At 35.7% G+C, this 14,907-nt stretch overlaps 1 protein-coding gene across 5 annotated transcripts in view; it reads right to left on the bottom strand.

The window, feature by feature from the left end:
* Positions 1-1,365: 1,365 nt before the first annotated feature.
* pik3r3b (phosphoinositide-3-kinase, regulatory subunit 3b (gamma)) overlaps positions 1,366-14,907 on the bottom strand; it is a 598,971-nt gene continuing 585,429 nt past the window's right edge. For 3 of the 5 annotated variants that reach the window (XM_072273712.1, XM_072273713.1, XM_072273714.1), the window contains 6 exons: positions 14,189-14,314; positions 12,663-12,805; positions 11,549-11,725; positions 11,356-11,430; positions 9,603-9,773; positions 1,368-7,807 (listed from right to left, as the gene is read on the bottom strand). In XM_072273712.1, the coding sequence (XP_072129813.1) occupies positions 7,609-7,807; positions 9,603-9,773; positions 11,356-11,430; positions 11,549-11,725; positions 12,663-12,805; positions 14,189-14,314 (891 nt within the window). In that variant the 3' untranslated portion in view covers positions 1,368-7,608. Of the gene's footprint in view, positions 7,808-9,602; positions 9,774-11,355; positions 11,431-11,548; positions 11,726-12,662; positions 12,806-14,188; positions 14,315-14,907 lie in introns of all 5 variants that reach the window. The other 2 variants (XM_072273711.1, XM_072273710.1) reach the window with 1 other exon arrangement.

Raw genomic sequence — 14,907 nt, forward strand, 5'->3', positions numbered from 1 at the left:
GTAAAATTAAGACAAGATTCATCAGTTCCACCACAAGATAATTTTGCTGTCATCTACAAACTTAATCATGCTACCTATATTCTCATCCAACTCATTTCTGATTAGCAATAGGGGACCTTGCACTGATCCTAGTGGCAAATCGGTGGTTATAGGCCTCCATTCTGGGAAAAAAAACTACGGCCCATTATCACCCTCACTTCTTTCACCGAGCCAATTCTGTGTGCAGTTGCCTAGCACACTGAAGTTCTACCCATGTACACTCATTGAACCTTCTTTCCCTAGTAACATTACAAGTACTGCAATGCCTTACACAACTCTCCCTTCTCTCGTACCTCAATGGTTCAATTTAATACCAGAGAATGTATATAGTATACAACCTGAAATTCTTATTCTTCGCAGACCTCCACAAAACAGGAAAAAGCCCAAAGAATGAATGATAGAAATGTGAGAACCCCAAAGCCACCCTCACCCCTCCCAAACACCATCAAAAGCATCAACCCTTTCCCTCTCCCCACCTGCTCCAGCAAAGCACGGACCCTCCCTTTATCATGCCTCTAGTATCTATACTCCAGAACACTGAGCTGTCAATTCTGTGTGTCCCACAACCACATTTCCCAAATAGTGATAATATCACAACTCATGTGCCAATCCATACTCTGAGATTAGCTGCCTTAATACATTAAAATAAATGCATTTTGCCCTATCCGACTTTTCTTGGTCCCTTTCCTGCCTCTTGGACTTGCTTTCTTTAACTTTCAGCTTTCTCATCTACTACACTTCAAAAATCTCCCTGCCATCTCCTACTTCAATATAATGCATTGATACATTATGTCAGATTTTATAGCCCTCTCTTAAATCTAGTGAGTTTCTTTAAATAATATAAACCAAGTCTTTCTCATTACTGGAATACTCATTACTAACAGATTTGTTTCCTACAAAAGCAAGTACAATTATTCAGCTGAAGCCTATTATGCATTTGGTAAAATGGAAGATATAGAAATTAAGTCTCAGACATCATTACAAACATGATATCAGTATATATTATGACACTGTAGGAAACTGGCTTGTGAACTTGGGACTCCCATTATTTTACAACCAATCATGCTGAATGGCATCATATTTCTAATAGAGGAAGCAAATTATTCGGTATTTTGATTTATCCATTATTAAAACAGCATGGAAATCCAACCAAAACATTTTGGAGGAATGCAAATCCTTTCAGGTTACAAGTTCATTTATTTTTGCTAAATGTTTACTCTAAAGAATTTTACTTACTATTCCTGAAACTTTCCAAATGTATCCAAGCAGTTGAATAAATCAGATCATTAAATTATTTAGCATAGTTGCTTTATTTTCATTACAGTGAACTTTTCCAGTTTATGATTAATTACTTCCACTTAAAATGGAAAATTAGTCTGCATTGCTTTTCTATTACACAAGTTCCCAAGTGTTTCTATAAAGCATCCTGAAGGTGTTTATAGAATCTAATAGATTTGCAAAGGTATTTCATGAGAATTTCTTTGGTGCAAATTTATGTAGGAATTGTACTGAACTATCTTTCCCCCAATATAGAAGAGGACATCACAATCAACAGCGCAGAAGTAGAAATTAGTAAGTGAAATCGGTTTTATTTTTGTTAAAAAGTTAAACCGTTCACACTGATTCTCAACAAAATACATTTTTATTCTTCAAGATAGATGAATAATATGAAGTTATGGCAACTTGACAAAAAAAGGAAAAATATCACCAGTTGTGAAGACAGTAGCAGTTACTGTGTGTAGAGTGAAACACAGAGTCAATGCTTATAATGCAGAAAATCCCATACATGCTGTGACCTGTTATTGGTGTCACAAAAGACTCAGCTGCAGACTAGGAACAGATTTGCACAATTGATACAACCTAGTGCAGATACAGTTTTCTGTAAAGTATAACATACCAGGAATGGGAGCAAATGCTACTCTATTAGTTGTAATGCACGATGTGACCTTTTCTTGTAAGCTACATAAGTTCATATTAAAACTACACCATTTACAGACAGAACAAAGTTGAATTACACAGATACAACAGTCAACATACTTAAGTTACATGCTGGGTTTTTGTCTCTGAAAAGTGCATGAAATTTCCACATGAAATTTTTGAGCGAGAGAAAGATAAAGTTTGAAAGTGATGACACAATGAAAGTGAAAGAGCAAAATTGGAAAGAAGAATGCACAATGTCTTTTTTTGACTTCACTGCCTGGAACAAATCATGTAAGCCTTCTGTCCTGCAGAGAACCAAAACAATCCAAAATTAAAATGATCAAAGAATATAATAATTCAAATGAGGCAAGTATATCAGGCTAGAATTTTAAAGTGTTCATTAAAAAAAAAACTTGAAAGCACACTTTTCTGCACCTAACTTATTTTGAAATAAAAATGTGCAAATACAATACTGACTAGAAATGCATAAAAAGTTATCAATCAACACTAAGTTAACAATTGGTGACGATGCCACTGGAATCACAGCATTGCCCCATCATTAGGAGTTTCTACCAAGCTGGGAATTCTGTGTTGTCAACTGTTTATAAATAAATGTGCTTTCTTCACAAGGGTAGGAAAAACAATGCTACAAAAGATCAGGTAGCAGGAGATGGCAATGCTGGAAAGTACAAAAATTTTCTTCCTCTCCCTTCCCAAATAAATCAGCAATCAGCATTAATAGCTCAAAGTACAAACTAATTTAACTTGGATGGTCTTAATCCAACGGACGGGAATACTAAGCTCAACGTAGCTTTTAATTCAGTGCTAAATGAGCAACTTGGAAAGACTGCAGTGGATTAAAAAAAAAATCATCACATTCCAAAGTTTGGAATTAAGAATACCATAGTGGAATGTACTCAAGGGCTTCATTTTTCAATAATTTTGGCAAGGATTGATGTGATTATTTTACTGGAGATATTGACCTTAATTAAACAGAAGTTTTGCAGTTTTAGTATTATTTTGTGCAGAATGTCGATGCTTTTCACACTTACGAGTTAAGGTTTATCTGCCATTTTTTCGGGTTCTTAATTTGGTAAGCTATGCACATGTTTAAGTTCCATCCTCATTTGCTTAATTTGATGTTACAGTCATACACTGGGAAAAGGGGAAATACTAGTTGCACACAATTTTGAAGGCTTGGTTTGTGCCAGCTTTGTCTATTGCAACAAGAATGAAGACCACTTTGTTATCAGCATCAAACAATCAAATCAAGCACAACATGCCAGATTATACAGTAAAACTTCTTCTGCTATGCTTTCATCGCCATTCCTTTCCTGTCAACCTCCTATCAATCTGAGATTTTAATACATTCCATTTTTAATACCATCACCACTTTGTGGTCCAAGTAGTTATTACTTAATTGGGTACCAACTAACAAGCTATTTTAAATTCCAGACCTCTGTTCTTTGGGGACTAAGCATTAACCAACAAATGCATTTTACTTTGGGCCCTAGCACATGGCAGAAGGGCAATGTCCATTCTACCAGCTCACACTACATTCAAATCAAGATCCCAGTACAGAAAGGATGAAGTATTCCTATGTAACCAGGTGCTCTTAATTGTTTTATTCTGGTTGGCTTTTAATTATTTATTTCATGTTCAAAAGTGGTGATACTATGAAATTTACTTAAAAAACAAAATTGAGAAGTTTCAAAAAGTGAATGGATATGGCTTTTAAACAACTAAAAATACAAAATATAATAACAGAGATTAATCAACTTTCCCTCTTTCAAATAATATACAAGGATTTTGTTTAAAAATCATTTTGCTGTAAAATTGAAAACACTTCATAAACCATGTTTTCTGCTACAATAAAACTTCTTTCGTCAAGATCATTGGTCATCTTATGTAAAATGGCGATGTAAAAAAGTGGCTTTTATAACTACAAGCTCCAGTTCCACCTGCCAAGCTTTCTCCCCAAACTCACTCAGTTAATACTCAAGGAGAAATTTCATCAAGTTAGAATTTTAATCCCAGTAAAGAACAATTCATTAAGTATTCCAGTTTAAGTAGTTTCATTACAAATCATGTATGTTAATAATTTCAAGATGTCTTGAAAGATTTGTTTGTTCCAAGGAAGCATCAGAATGTAGCCTGCAATTAAGATGCCTTGGTAAAAGCATCCCATTTCACATTCCTTCCTTCTCATCCACCTTCTCAGAAGCAACAGCTTCAAGAGTTTGGTTTCCCATTCTACCAGTTAGGGGCACAGAAGAGTCAGTCAGTCTGTGCAGTTTGGATGGGTAGAAGAACAGGATAAGTGGGAAAGAGAAACAATCCTTAAGAACAAGTCAAGAAATATTATATATTTTAGCCCTTATGGCACCTTATTTCAAATTTTGTTTAATTGTTGGCTACTACATAAGCATATGAAAAAATATTGATGATAGATTGAACTATTCATCTGGAAAAATCAGGTTAAATATTGCAATTTTTAATTTTAATACAGCACTTTCAAATTTATCTTAACTGAACTGAATATAAATTGACAGCATGTTCTGAGTAGTCCGCACGTTATCTTATTGCCATCTTATTAAAACTGATTGGTAAAAAAGTATTTTAAAAGTTTCAGGACATTCCTACTCTCTTCCATCCCAATGTCCTACTCTCACTCACAACTGCACTTTGAAAAATCTCCTCCTTTCTTCATTTTCGGTCATTGTCTTTATTGGCTGCAAGAGTTGGACAGATGGAAGAATAATGTCAGCATCAAAAAACACCAATCGCAGTTAATGAGATGCAAGATTGCTCTCCATATTAATTTCCTTTTCTTCCTCCAAATCATCTATCAGGAATTCTCTACAACTGAGGAAATATTCCAAATTAAAGACTTATATTAATCCAGCTGGAGAATACCAGCTGTGGCTGATCCACACCTCAGAGCACAACACTTCACTGGCAGATTCGGTGTGGACTGTATATCACTCCTATTCATGTTTATAATAATTAAAACTGCACATATCTGCAAGACACTAGGCATGGCAGGGGATAAATAAAAATGTGTATTGGCATCTATAACATCAATACAACCAATCAATATTCCTGCAACTTTCCAAAAGGACTCAATTTGCGAAGTTTTGATATTAAAAACATTTCCTAAAAATGTGACCAAATTACCCAGACTTGGTGTTTAAACACTTTCTCAGAAAAGGGTAAAATGCAATATACCCACTAAAAAACATTATCTAAATATTAGCAAGAACACTCCAGTCTAAGTGCTTCTCATCTGCCGTTTAATACCTTTTAGAAGTACTTAATAATAATCACCTACTACCACTAATGCCATTCCCACCCCCTCCCATGAATCCAAGAAACAATGTTCGACTATGTTCCAGGGTCCAGCTTTCTTTACCAGTACAAATAAAAACATTCAGTAACAGAAATAAGATTGCTTAAGTACCAAGAAAAGATTTTTTTTAAGTAAATGGGCAACCGTTAACAGCCACACCGTTCATATATGCCGGCTAAGTACCAGCTTGTGCACAGTGAAGTAATAATATGCTAATTCTACTTTTGCCATTACTTGCAGCAATGCAGGGATCCTTACAAAATAAAACGTCAATGTTTTATTTAGTTCTAGTTGCCCTCAATACTTTAAGCTGCCCCTACTTCTGCCAACTTCACTGTTAAAATAACTTGATACATAGTGCATCAGTTGTCTGCAACAACATCAAAAACCGCTACATACTTAAAATCAACCGCATCTGGATGGCTAGAAAAAGAAATCCCAACCATTTAATAGGTTTTGTAAATTCTTAAATTATTTGGGAAAGGAACCAGAAATACAGAAAACTTACCTTGGCTCTCTCTAAATGCTGGAGGTAATTTTCAAAAGAATTACATTTCTCAGAGTGAGCCCATTGCTTTTATTCATAACAAAAAAGGAACATAGCATTTTCAGAATTTTTGTTGGTGCATAAATGGAGTAATAGAGGGGAGTGCAACAGAGGGGAAAAATTTGGAGGAGCAAATTATTACTGAAGGAAATTAACTGTGCTAGGTCTCAAAGTTTTGGCAGGAGACAGGAAAAGGTCAAAAATACTTTTAAATATATTATGAAATGACTGATCCAGCTCCTAAAATGAATTTGAAGCAAATATTAGATTCAAGAAAGAGACAATTATTGCAGAAAATTAGCTGCCATCATTTTATTCTTTTGGAAAAAGAACTGTAAAATGTTTTTTTAATTTGAATTGCACATACCTAAACAAAATGCCCTGTGCATCCAAGGGGACTTGTTTCCTTGACTTTTTAAAATATTTTTAAAACATGGTATATTAGGGAGCATGCTCAGTGGATTTAACAAGTAGTCTCTTGCTTCATTTAAAATTAAATTGTTCACATAATCTACAAAGACTTCCATCCAACTCAAAAAAATTACTGTTGTATATTTCCAGCCATATTACATAAATCTGATTCCATGAATATGAAAAGTAATTCAGCTTGTGTTTTTTATTGGAATAGTAACTACCCACCAATTTAGTACTCCCCATAACCATTCTTCCCAATACTCCCTTTAAGCAACATGATCTTTCTTTGCCATCCAGAAGCATTACAAATTGCATTTTTCATTCTTGAGCAATGAAACAAAAGTATTTTGTTTCAAGCAATGCTTACTTCCCTCTTAAATCAAATTCTAAGTACCTTTAAAGTAATTGCCTTCTTACAACTAAAATCTGAAGCTTACCTTATGGGTTATGTATGACTAGTCAAAATAAAACTGCAAAATTTCAAGGTTATGTTAATAACATTACGCATTAGTGTTTTTATTCTTTAAAAACACAAATTTTGGTGCAAATATGTGCGGCTGCAGACATCTGACTGAATATTAAGTGCTAAAACCAACATCAAAAGATGCCCTGGTCTTTTCATTTTGGTTATATTTTTTTGTGAAGAGCTCTAGAGTCACAGAAGCCACAAAATGTTCTTTATTTGTATTTCTTTTTTACTTGTACTCCAGTACATTGAAAAGCGACCCATTGTGCAACTTTTTTTCCCAAATTCCAAGAGTTTATTTTGTCAGAAGCTCTCCTGAATGCCTTTGGTCTTCTTTCACACCAAGTTCAGTGTCATCCAACGAGTGAAAGAAATCAGATAATCTGGTCGAGTCTAGTTCAAGAAGAATATGTTGACTAAACTAAAAACGTAAATAAGTCTTCTTCATACATTGGGTCTCTTGTAAGAGTTGCACTAGATGTTGTAAAGATTTGAAGTTAAGACTATCAGAGCTCTTACTGGCTGTTCCATGAAAAAGAACATCTGAAAGCTGGAGAATTTTAAACTCGTAAGATGAGTAGCCCAGAGCCATCAGCACCAGATTATTTGGACTAAAGTTTCAGCTCCACACGAATGACACCAAAACAAAAACCAAAAGAAAAATATTAGATACATTTCCAGTTTTTTTTTGTGTTTCTCTCTGATTGAAATAAAAGCAGAAAACAAAGTCACAGTTGGAGTTTAGGTAGCACCAGGTCACCTGAACTCTGAGTACACCACTGTCCTGATTCACATTCTGTACTCACTGTGCAAAAGCAGCCAAGTACAATGCCCTCAGTATTCTGTAATCTTTCACAGCCAACTCTTGAACATTCATCTGCGCAGAGAGGGCATCTGACTGTAGACAGGATAAGCCAGTCTCACATTCAGAGAGTCATTGTGCTGGACCAGTGAAGTTTGTTGATAATGCAACACGAGGTCTTTAAGCGTGCTGTACAAATTGTATGGTTCGGCAAATCCATAACCCCTTGGCGTGCTATAAATCACGCAATGTTTCACTTCTCCATCAGCACTATAAAGAGAAAATGAAACAAAATATCAGTGAGAAAATCCTATAACAGCACATTTTATTCAAGTAACATTCCTTTCATTCGATGGTACTTGGGAACATTAAAATGGGTAAAATGCATTTTGTATATTTAGGCAACGTAACTGTAAACACAAATAAATCTCATTATTTCAAATAATGCAATAGCTAAACATATTGAATCCTGTAATCATTGCTGAAAAACCCAAGACAGAAAAATTTGTATTTATACTTCTATACTTATTGTATCCTACCATTATTTTCTGATTACTTCAATCCTCCCTATACACCATTCACGAGTGATTTATTGAGAAATCCAATTTTTGTCTGTAGGTAGAATGCATGGTAAGAAGAATCTTAACTGATATTCCCTTTGGTTCAAATACTATTGCTCCAAATTCATTGTCCAAAGATTAGTGTCAGTTTCCTTTCAGTTACTTGGAAATACCAATAAAAAGTCTCATTTGATGCTGAATGCGAAAATGAAGATTTCCTTCCAAATCTTCAAAAGTTATCATATCCCTTTGTTAACTTTTATACAAAAAAGTAGACCGTGTCCTTAATACATCTTTATTAGACCTGGCTATCAATTGTTTGCAATTGTTCCTGTAGTACAAGTACAAACACTGACTGCACATGAAGTACAATTGAAAGATCTCACTTAAACTTAAAAATGGTAGGAACATTCCCATCAACTCACTAACACTTCTGTTTCTGTCATTGTAAATGCAATGGTGATTTTTTAAAATGGTGAACGTCTAGTAAAGTTCGTTAGTAATTGCAAGCAATTCAGAAAGAAATTAAATCCAGCTCTTTTGCACAACTATGTCTCCTTCATGTGGCTTTTTTTAGACAGTCAGTGAATTAATAAAGACCTCCCGTATAAACTTATGCCCATGTGTTACATTGGCAACTATTAATAGAAATTTATCCGCGCAGATGTCAAAGTGCCACCAAGGTCTTCCACCCAAAAGAAAGACTGCTTTAATTTCTTGAGGCAGCAAGATTTTGGATTTTTACTGAGGTTTATTGTGAATGCAGCACAAAGGCATTCTTTTTCAACACAATCATCCTTCTGAAGCATATCGAACTGCTCAGTGTGTCCCATAGAGTACTGGTCATGTGCCAGAGCGTGTAGACAAAGAGCCTTCAATATATCCCTTGATACCAGTTCTGAAATGCTAGCTTCCCATAGGACAAGATTTACCCTAGGTCTGGCCCCAAGCTGTGGAAATTGGTTGAGTGAAAAATTAGAAAAACCTCTGACAGAAAGGGAAGTGTCTTCTTAGAACAAGATGGAACAGGAATAGTAGAAATGAATTGGTATATCCAAAACATTTTAAGATACTCATCTTGCATAAGTCAGGTCTTTACCACACATCACAAATAAAACATATGATCATCATTGAATCCTGTCCTGTGTACTCCATCACATCAAATGACACTACATATCCCATCATGCTTGTGGATGATACGAAGACAGGTGGAGGGGCAGGTAATGTTGAGGAAGCAGGGAGGCTGCAGAAGGACTTGTATTAGGAGAAAGGGGAAAAAATGTGGCAGATGGAACTGTATGGGCATGCACTTTGGTACAAGAAATAAAAGCGTAGACTATTTTCTAAATTCAGAGAAAATTTAGAAATCCAAGGTGCAAAGGGACTTGGGAATCCTTGTGCAGGATTCCCTAAAGGTTAATGTGAAGGTTGAGTTGGTGGTGAGGAAGGCAAATACTTATTGCTTTAAAAAATACTTTTTAAAAACAAACATAAAAGTTACTTACACCACCGAACAGGCATAGCAGCCTTTTTTACTGCTCTCTCTGATTAGGAAGGCACCATCTGATTTTCCTCGAAGCAAATCTTCAGCTTGTGTTCGATTAATGGCTCCCACAAACCACGTCTTCTCATCATAGTGAGGGAGGTTTTCATCTTCTTCAGTCATGAAATATGTGCTAAGGTGAAATTGTAGATAACAAGTTACTTTATGAAGCCCTCAGTGTACTTGATGTGTGACATGAGCAACCTGTCATTTTATAACTTAATTTCAATTATAGCATTAATGACACTGCATCAAAAGATTAATAGTTTAAATGTTTCTATCACTGCAGTTTTTAAAATACTTAGTGCTGTGACTGGAAACTAGGCTTTCAAAAAAGGTACAGCACACACAAATGCTGGAGGAACTCAGCAGACCAGGCAGTGTCTATGGAAAAAGTACAGTCAACGTTTTGTGCTGAAATCAGTCCTGCCGAAGGGTTTCAGCCCAAAATGCTAACTGTACTTTTTTCCATAGATACTGCCTGGCCTAATGAGTTCCTTCAGCATTTGTGTGTTGCTCAGATTTCCAGCATCTGGAGATTTTCTCTCGTTTCTAAAAAGGAAACCTAGTTGCACAAGATTGCAGCGTTTTCAGAGTATTAAACTGGCATATTGTTTCCTGATCAGTCAGGACAACAAAGGAAATGGCGAGAAAGCAGGTGTATGTGGTTGCGTGGGATCCAGGATCAACCATGATGGAGTGGCGGAGCAGAGTCAATGGGCTGAATAGCCTAATTCTGCTCCCATGTCTTATGGTATAATGGCATGCAAAATAACAGAGGTCTTCCTAAACAACTGAGTAACAAGCCCATATAAAGAGATCAACTGAGTGTAAACAATCTAGTTTTTGCTCCATTATGTAGAACATAAAGAGATTAAATCATCTATTCTTGCTCTTGGAGCAATATACGTCTATAGGCCCACCTATTCAAATTAACGGGTTGACATGCACAACTATAGAACCAAAGCATCCAGTTCAGTTAATTGCACAAGTACTTGCCAGAAGTTATCACAAAGATTCAAGCTCTAAACTCTGCTTTGTAAATATGAGAAGCAATATCACCATATCTTAAGACTCCTGGATATTAGATATCAAGTCCAAAATTAGTGAAGTCCTCCACAGAAAAAAAAAGGTATTTAGCCATCTCTTAACAAAAGCCAAGATAACACTTGAATAATACAAGTCTGAAATTAGAAGCATTGTAAAGATATTCTGATAATCCATTCCTTTTTTTAAGTTACTAATAAAGCAATTAATTTGTTCCTAAATTACCAATCCCTAATACACTAAGAAATCAAAGTACACCAAGATAGCAAAAATTCCTCTTTGTGAAAGACAGCCCTACAAATAACTATCTCCTTCACCATATCTGTAATGTTACTCTTGTTGCATTATCACAACAAATGGGAATTGTGGAAGGTGAATCTTAATTACTCACAACATGGAGTAGAAGTTCAGACAGAAGCAGTTTAAGTTTCTCAATTACAGCTAGCAGTTCAAAGGGGGGGGGGAGGGAACCACCAAAAAAAAAAAAAAATTCACACTTCTGTAGAAATATCTTTTCAAGCTACTGTATGGGACTTAGATTCAAAAAGATTATATCAGCATTTATAAATTTGAGAATGTCAAAAGAAAACCTCTAAAGATTGTAGGGATAACATACTACTATTTCAGCCTAAGGTTTCAGAAATATTTACAAGAACAATTACACTCACTCGTCTGTAGTTTCATTTTTGATTCCAAGCCAGTCATTTATTCGTTTTTGGCGCACTCCTTTGTGATTGAGCCATCTGCAAAATAGAAACAGAGGCACAAGACATCACGAGTTGTTAATTATTGTGATACCCAGCCAAGTATTGCCCCTCAATCAAGTAAATTCAATGTCATTTATTTTGTGTTGCCACCTACACAAGGTACTGATCCCTGATCTTCCGCAGCTGAATAAGGTCTGGTTTTATGCTGTTCATTTTCTTGTCAATCTCCCGGTTATCAGATGCTTGTTTCTTCAGATCTTGTTCGAGGCGCATCTTGCTGTCATGAATCTCCCCAAGACGAGACTTGAGTTTTTCATAATTCATCATTATCCTACCACACAAAGAAGGATTTGCTTCAGTTTAGTAACAAATGCACACCAGGATCTGATTCATGGTGCTAATGGTTTTAAACTTACCCACCTTCCATCCAATTGTATATTTTACTTAATTCTATTTCTCCTTCCCAGATTCATAGGTGCTTATCTTTAGTGTATTTTCTAACTTGCTACAGGTAGTGAATTTACTACTCACTTAAGCTAGGTATAATCAGAGTGTACTTTATGAAAATGAAATTATCCCAGTTACCTCATGCCTTCAAACATAGTGCATATTTAGATAATTTCTGAGATAGAAAGGATTGACAGAAGACAGCAAGAAAGTATTTCACTCATTGAGTTGTCAGGATTTTTGGGACACAGTTTGAGGTATAATTGATTATCCATTAACTTGAATAAGCTGTATGACCTACTCCTGTTTCTACACTTCCTAGTCTTTTAGCACACAAGTGCATTATGGAGAAGATTTTCATTGTGAAGTGATATTCAAATTCTGAACATATCAAAGTTTGCTGATGATATCAAATTAGAGGAGTAGTTACTCCACTGGAAAAAAATGCTTAGTGGGGAATTATTTAAAAACAGATCTAAGGGGAATAAAACCAGAAAAAATGCACCAGCTCCTGATGAAAGGTCATTGACCTGAAAAAATTACTGTTACCCATTTTGGAGAGTTTTCTCCATTTTTTTTTGTTTTATTTCAGATTTACAGCAACAGTAGATCTTGCCAAGACAAGGACATGACAAGAGGAAGTCAACTTATGCTTCGAAGCATACGGTAAAGTGGAAGGAGTCGGGTGCAGGACATAAACTAAAGATACATGTGTTGTGTTGCAACTTTTAAATGAAGGTCCCTATTAACAGAATACTGTGATAGATTAACTGGGCTAATTTATAAATTTATGATTTGGGAAAAAATATAAAATCACATACCGTTCAATTTCCTTCTCATTCCCTTCTCTGCGAAATCTCTCAATATATTCTTTGCTGTAACGCTCTTGAGTGTGACACTGTTCTTCAAATATTTTTATTGTTTCATTAAAGGCTTCAATTGCAGTTCTCTTCATTTGTATCTCCTGTTAAAGAGTCAGTTCAGTTTTACCTTTAAGTGACCAATTAACAAATTATAAACAATTCAATAGTTTTGTCCATTAATTGCTATTAATAAACAGGAGAGATTCTGCAGATGTCGTAAATCCAGAGTAAGCTGGAGGAATTCAGCAGATCAAGGCAGCATCTATGGAGAGGTGTTTCGGACTAAGACTCTTCATCAGGACTGATGAAGGGTCACAGCCTGAAATGTTAACTGGAGTTTCTCCAGCAGTAAGCTAAATGTCCATGTTGAGATGCGGTCTCAGAGCTCTGGTGCCAAGCAGCTCATGTAGTCTGTACAATGCTGTTTATCAGCCATGGATCTGTGCTTCCAGTCGGTAAACCAGAGCTTAAAAAGTGATGTACTTAACAAAGAAGAACTTTGTTCCAGTGCTGTGAAATTCAACCTATAATGCTATATCACAGTACTACACTTGCGACAGTAGAATGGCTTCACCAAGTAACAGTCACAAGATGAAGTTCATTGATCCTGCGGATAGTCAGACGCTTTCTCCCAGGGCTGAAATGGCTAACATGAGAGGGCACAGTTTTAAGGTGCTTGAAAGTAGGTACAGAGGGGATGTCAGGGGTAAGTTTTTTTAGCCAGAGAGTGGTGGGTGCGTGGAATGGGCTACCAGTGACTGTGGTGGAGGTAGATAAAAAAGGGTCTTTTAAGAGACTCCTGGAGCTTAGAAAAATAGAGGGCTATGGGTAACCCTAGGTAATATCTAAAGTAAGTACATGTTCGGCACAGCATTGTGGGCTGAAGGGCCTGTATTGTGCTGTAGGTTTTCTATGTTTAGGGAAATGCATCAATATTCTACAATGACCAAAAGAAAGCAGCAGTTTTACGACAAACTTAGCACTCTTAGAAATATTACTAAAATGAATTCAGATATCATCAAGCCACATCGAACATTATTGTATTATTATAAGCATTAATATAAACTTAACCAAATACACCCAGAATTTAATTAAAATAAGCACTAGATTATTCCTTCTTAAAAGGCATGGGGAGTTTGGGATTTGTATAATATAATCTAATCTTTGACGGTTTTAGTAACAAATTTTACAAATCTGAGAATGACAAGTTAGTGAACTTCATTCAAAACTTTTTATAAAAGCAAAGGCTGTAAAGGTGCAGTTTGAAGGACTTGGCTTTTATACACTGTATGACTTGAAGCAAACCACAAAGGACAAAGGTCTTCAATTTATCACTAATCTACAATATATCATTGCTGGCCATTTATCCAACTAAAATGACCAAAAAGTAGCATCTATTATTTGAATTGATGAATGAAAAGTAAGAACTAACATGTGCTCTGTAATACAAATATTATTACATGACCTAGCATTGGTTCACACACCTGTGATGTCCTTGTGTATTCTTCATAAAGCCGGTCATATTCTTTACTCTTATCCTGATATTGGTTATGATATTCCTGCAGTTTTTTGCCAACAGCATCAATATTATCTTCTTTCACCACCTGATCCTGTTTAATAAAGTGAACAGCAGATCATAGAATAACCAGAGTTGCTTCACTACAAATACAGGGCTAATAATTACACATAAAATACATTTCCAAAAACCTTTTCCCCATAATTTTCTTCTCACCAGATACTGACTATAATAAACACAATATTTTAATGTGCAGAGAAAAACCCTTTGTACAGAGCCAAATAAAACTTGAATTCCAAGGCAGCAGAGCTTGCACTGAATTCTGCATCAAATAATCAATCTAAAAAATAAGGCAAACTCGTGAAGCACCTGATGCATCAGATTCACTTATGATTAAATGTTTGGTATGACAGATTGATCTGTCATTACATTACTTTAACTGCCTGCATTTTTAATGGACAGCCTTTTAAAGGGCAGACTGCCTTGTTACAGTAACCTCTGTTAGGATTGAGTAACTCCCATGAGAAACTGCAACAGCAGATTGTCATTCAGCCTGTCCACTGGCCTCGTGAGTCTTTCACCATTCAGTAAGATAATGCTAATAGTATTTTCATATCCAGTGGCTCTTTGTATCCAAATTATTGTCTCCATATCATTCACAGATAAAGTATTTTCAAGATTCAGAAT

Source organism: Mobula birostris, chromosome 12, assembly GCF_030028105.1.
Source record: "Mobula birostris isolate sMobBir1 chromosome 12, sMobBir1.hap1, whole genome shotgun sequence".
Classification (NCBI taxonomy): domain Eukaryota; kingdom Metazoa; phylum Chordata; class Chondrichthyes; order Myliobatiformes; family Myliobatidae; genus Mobula; species Mobula birostris.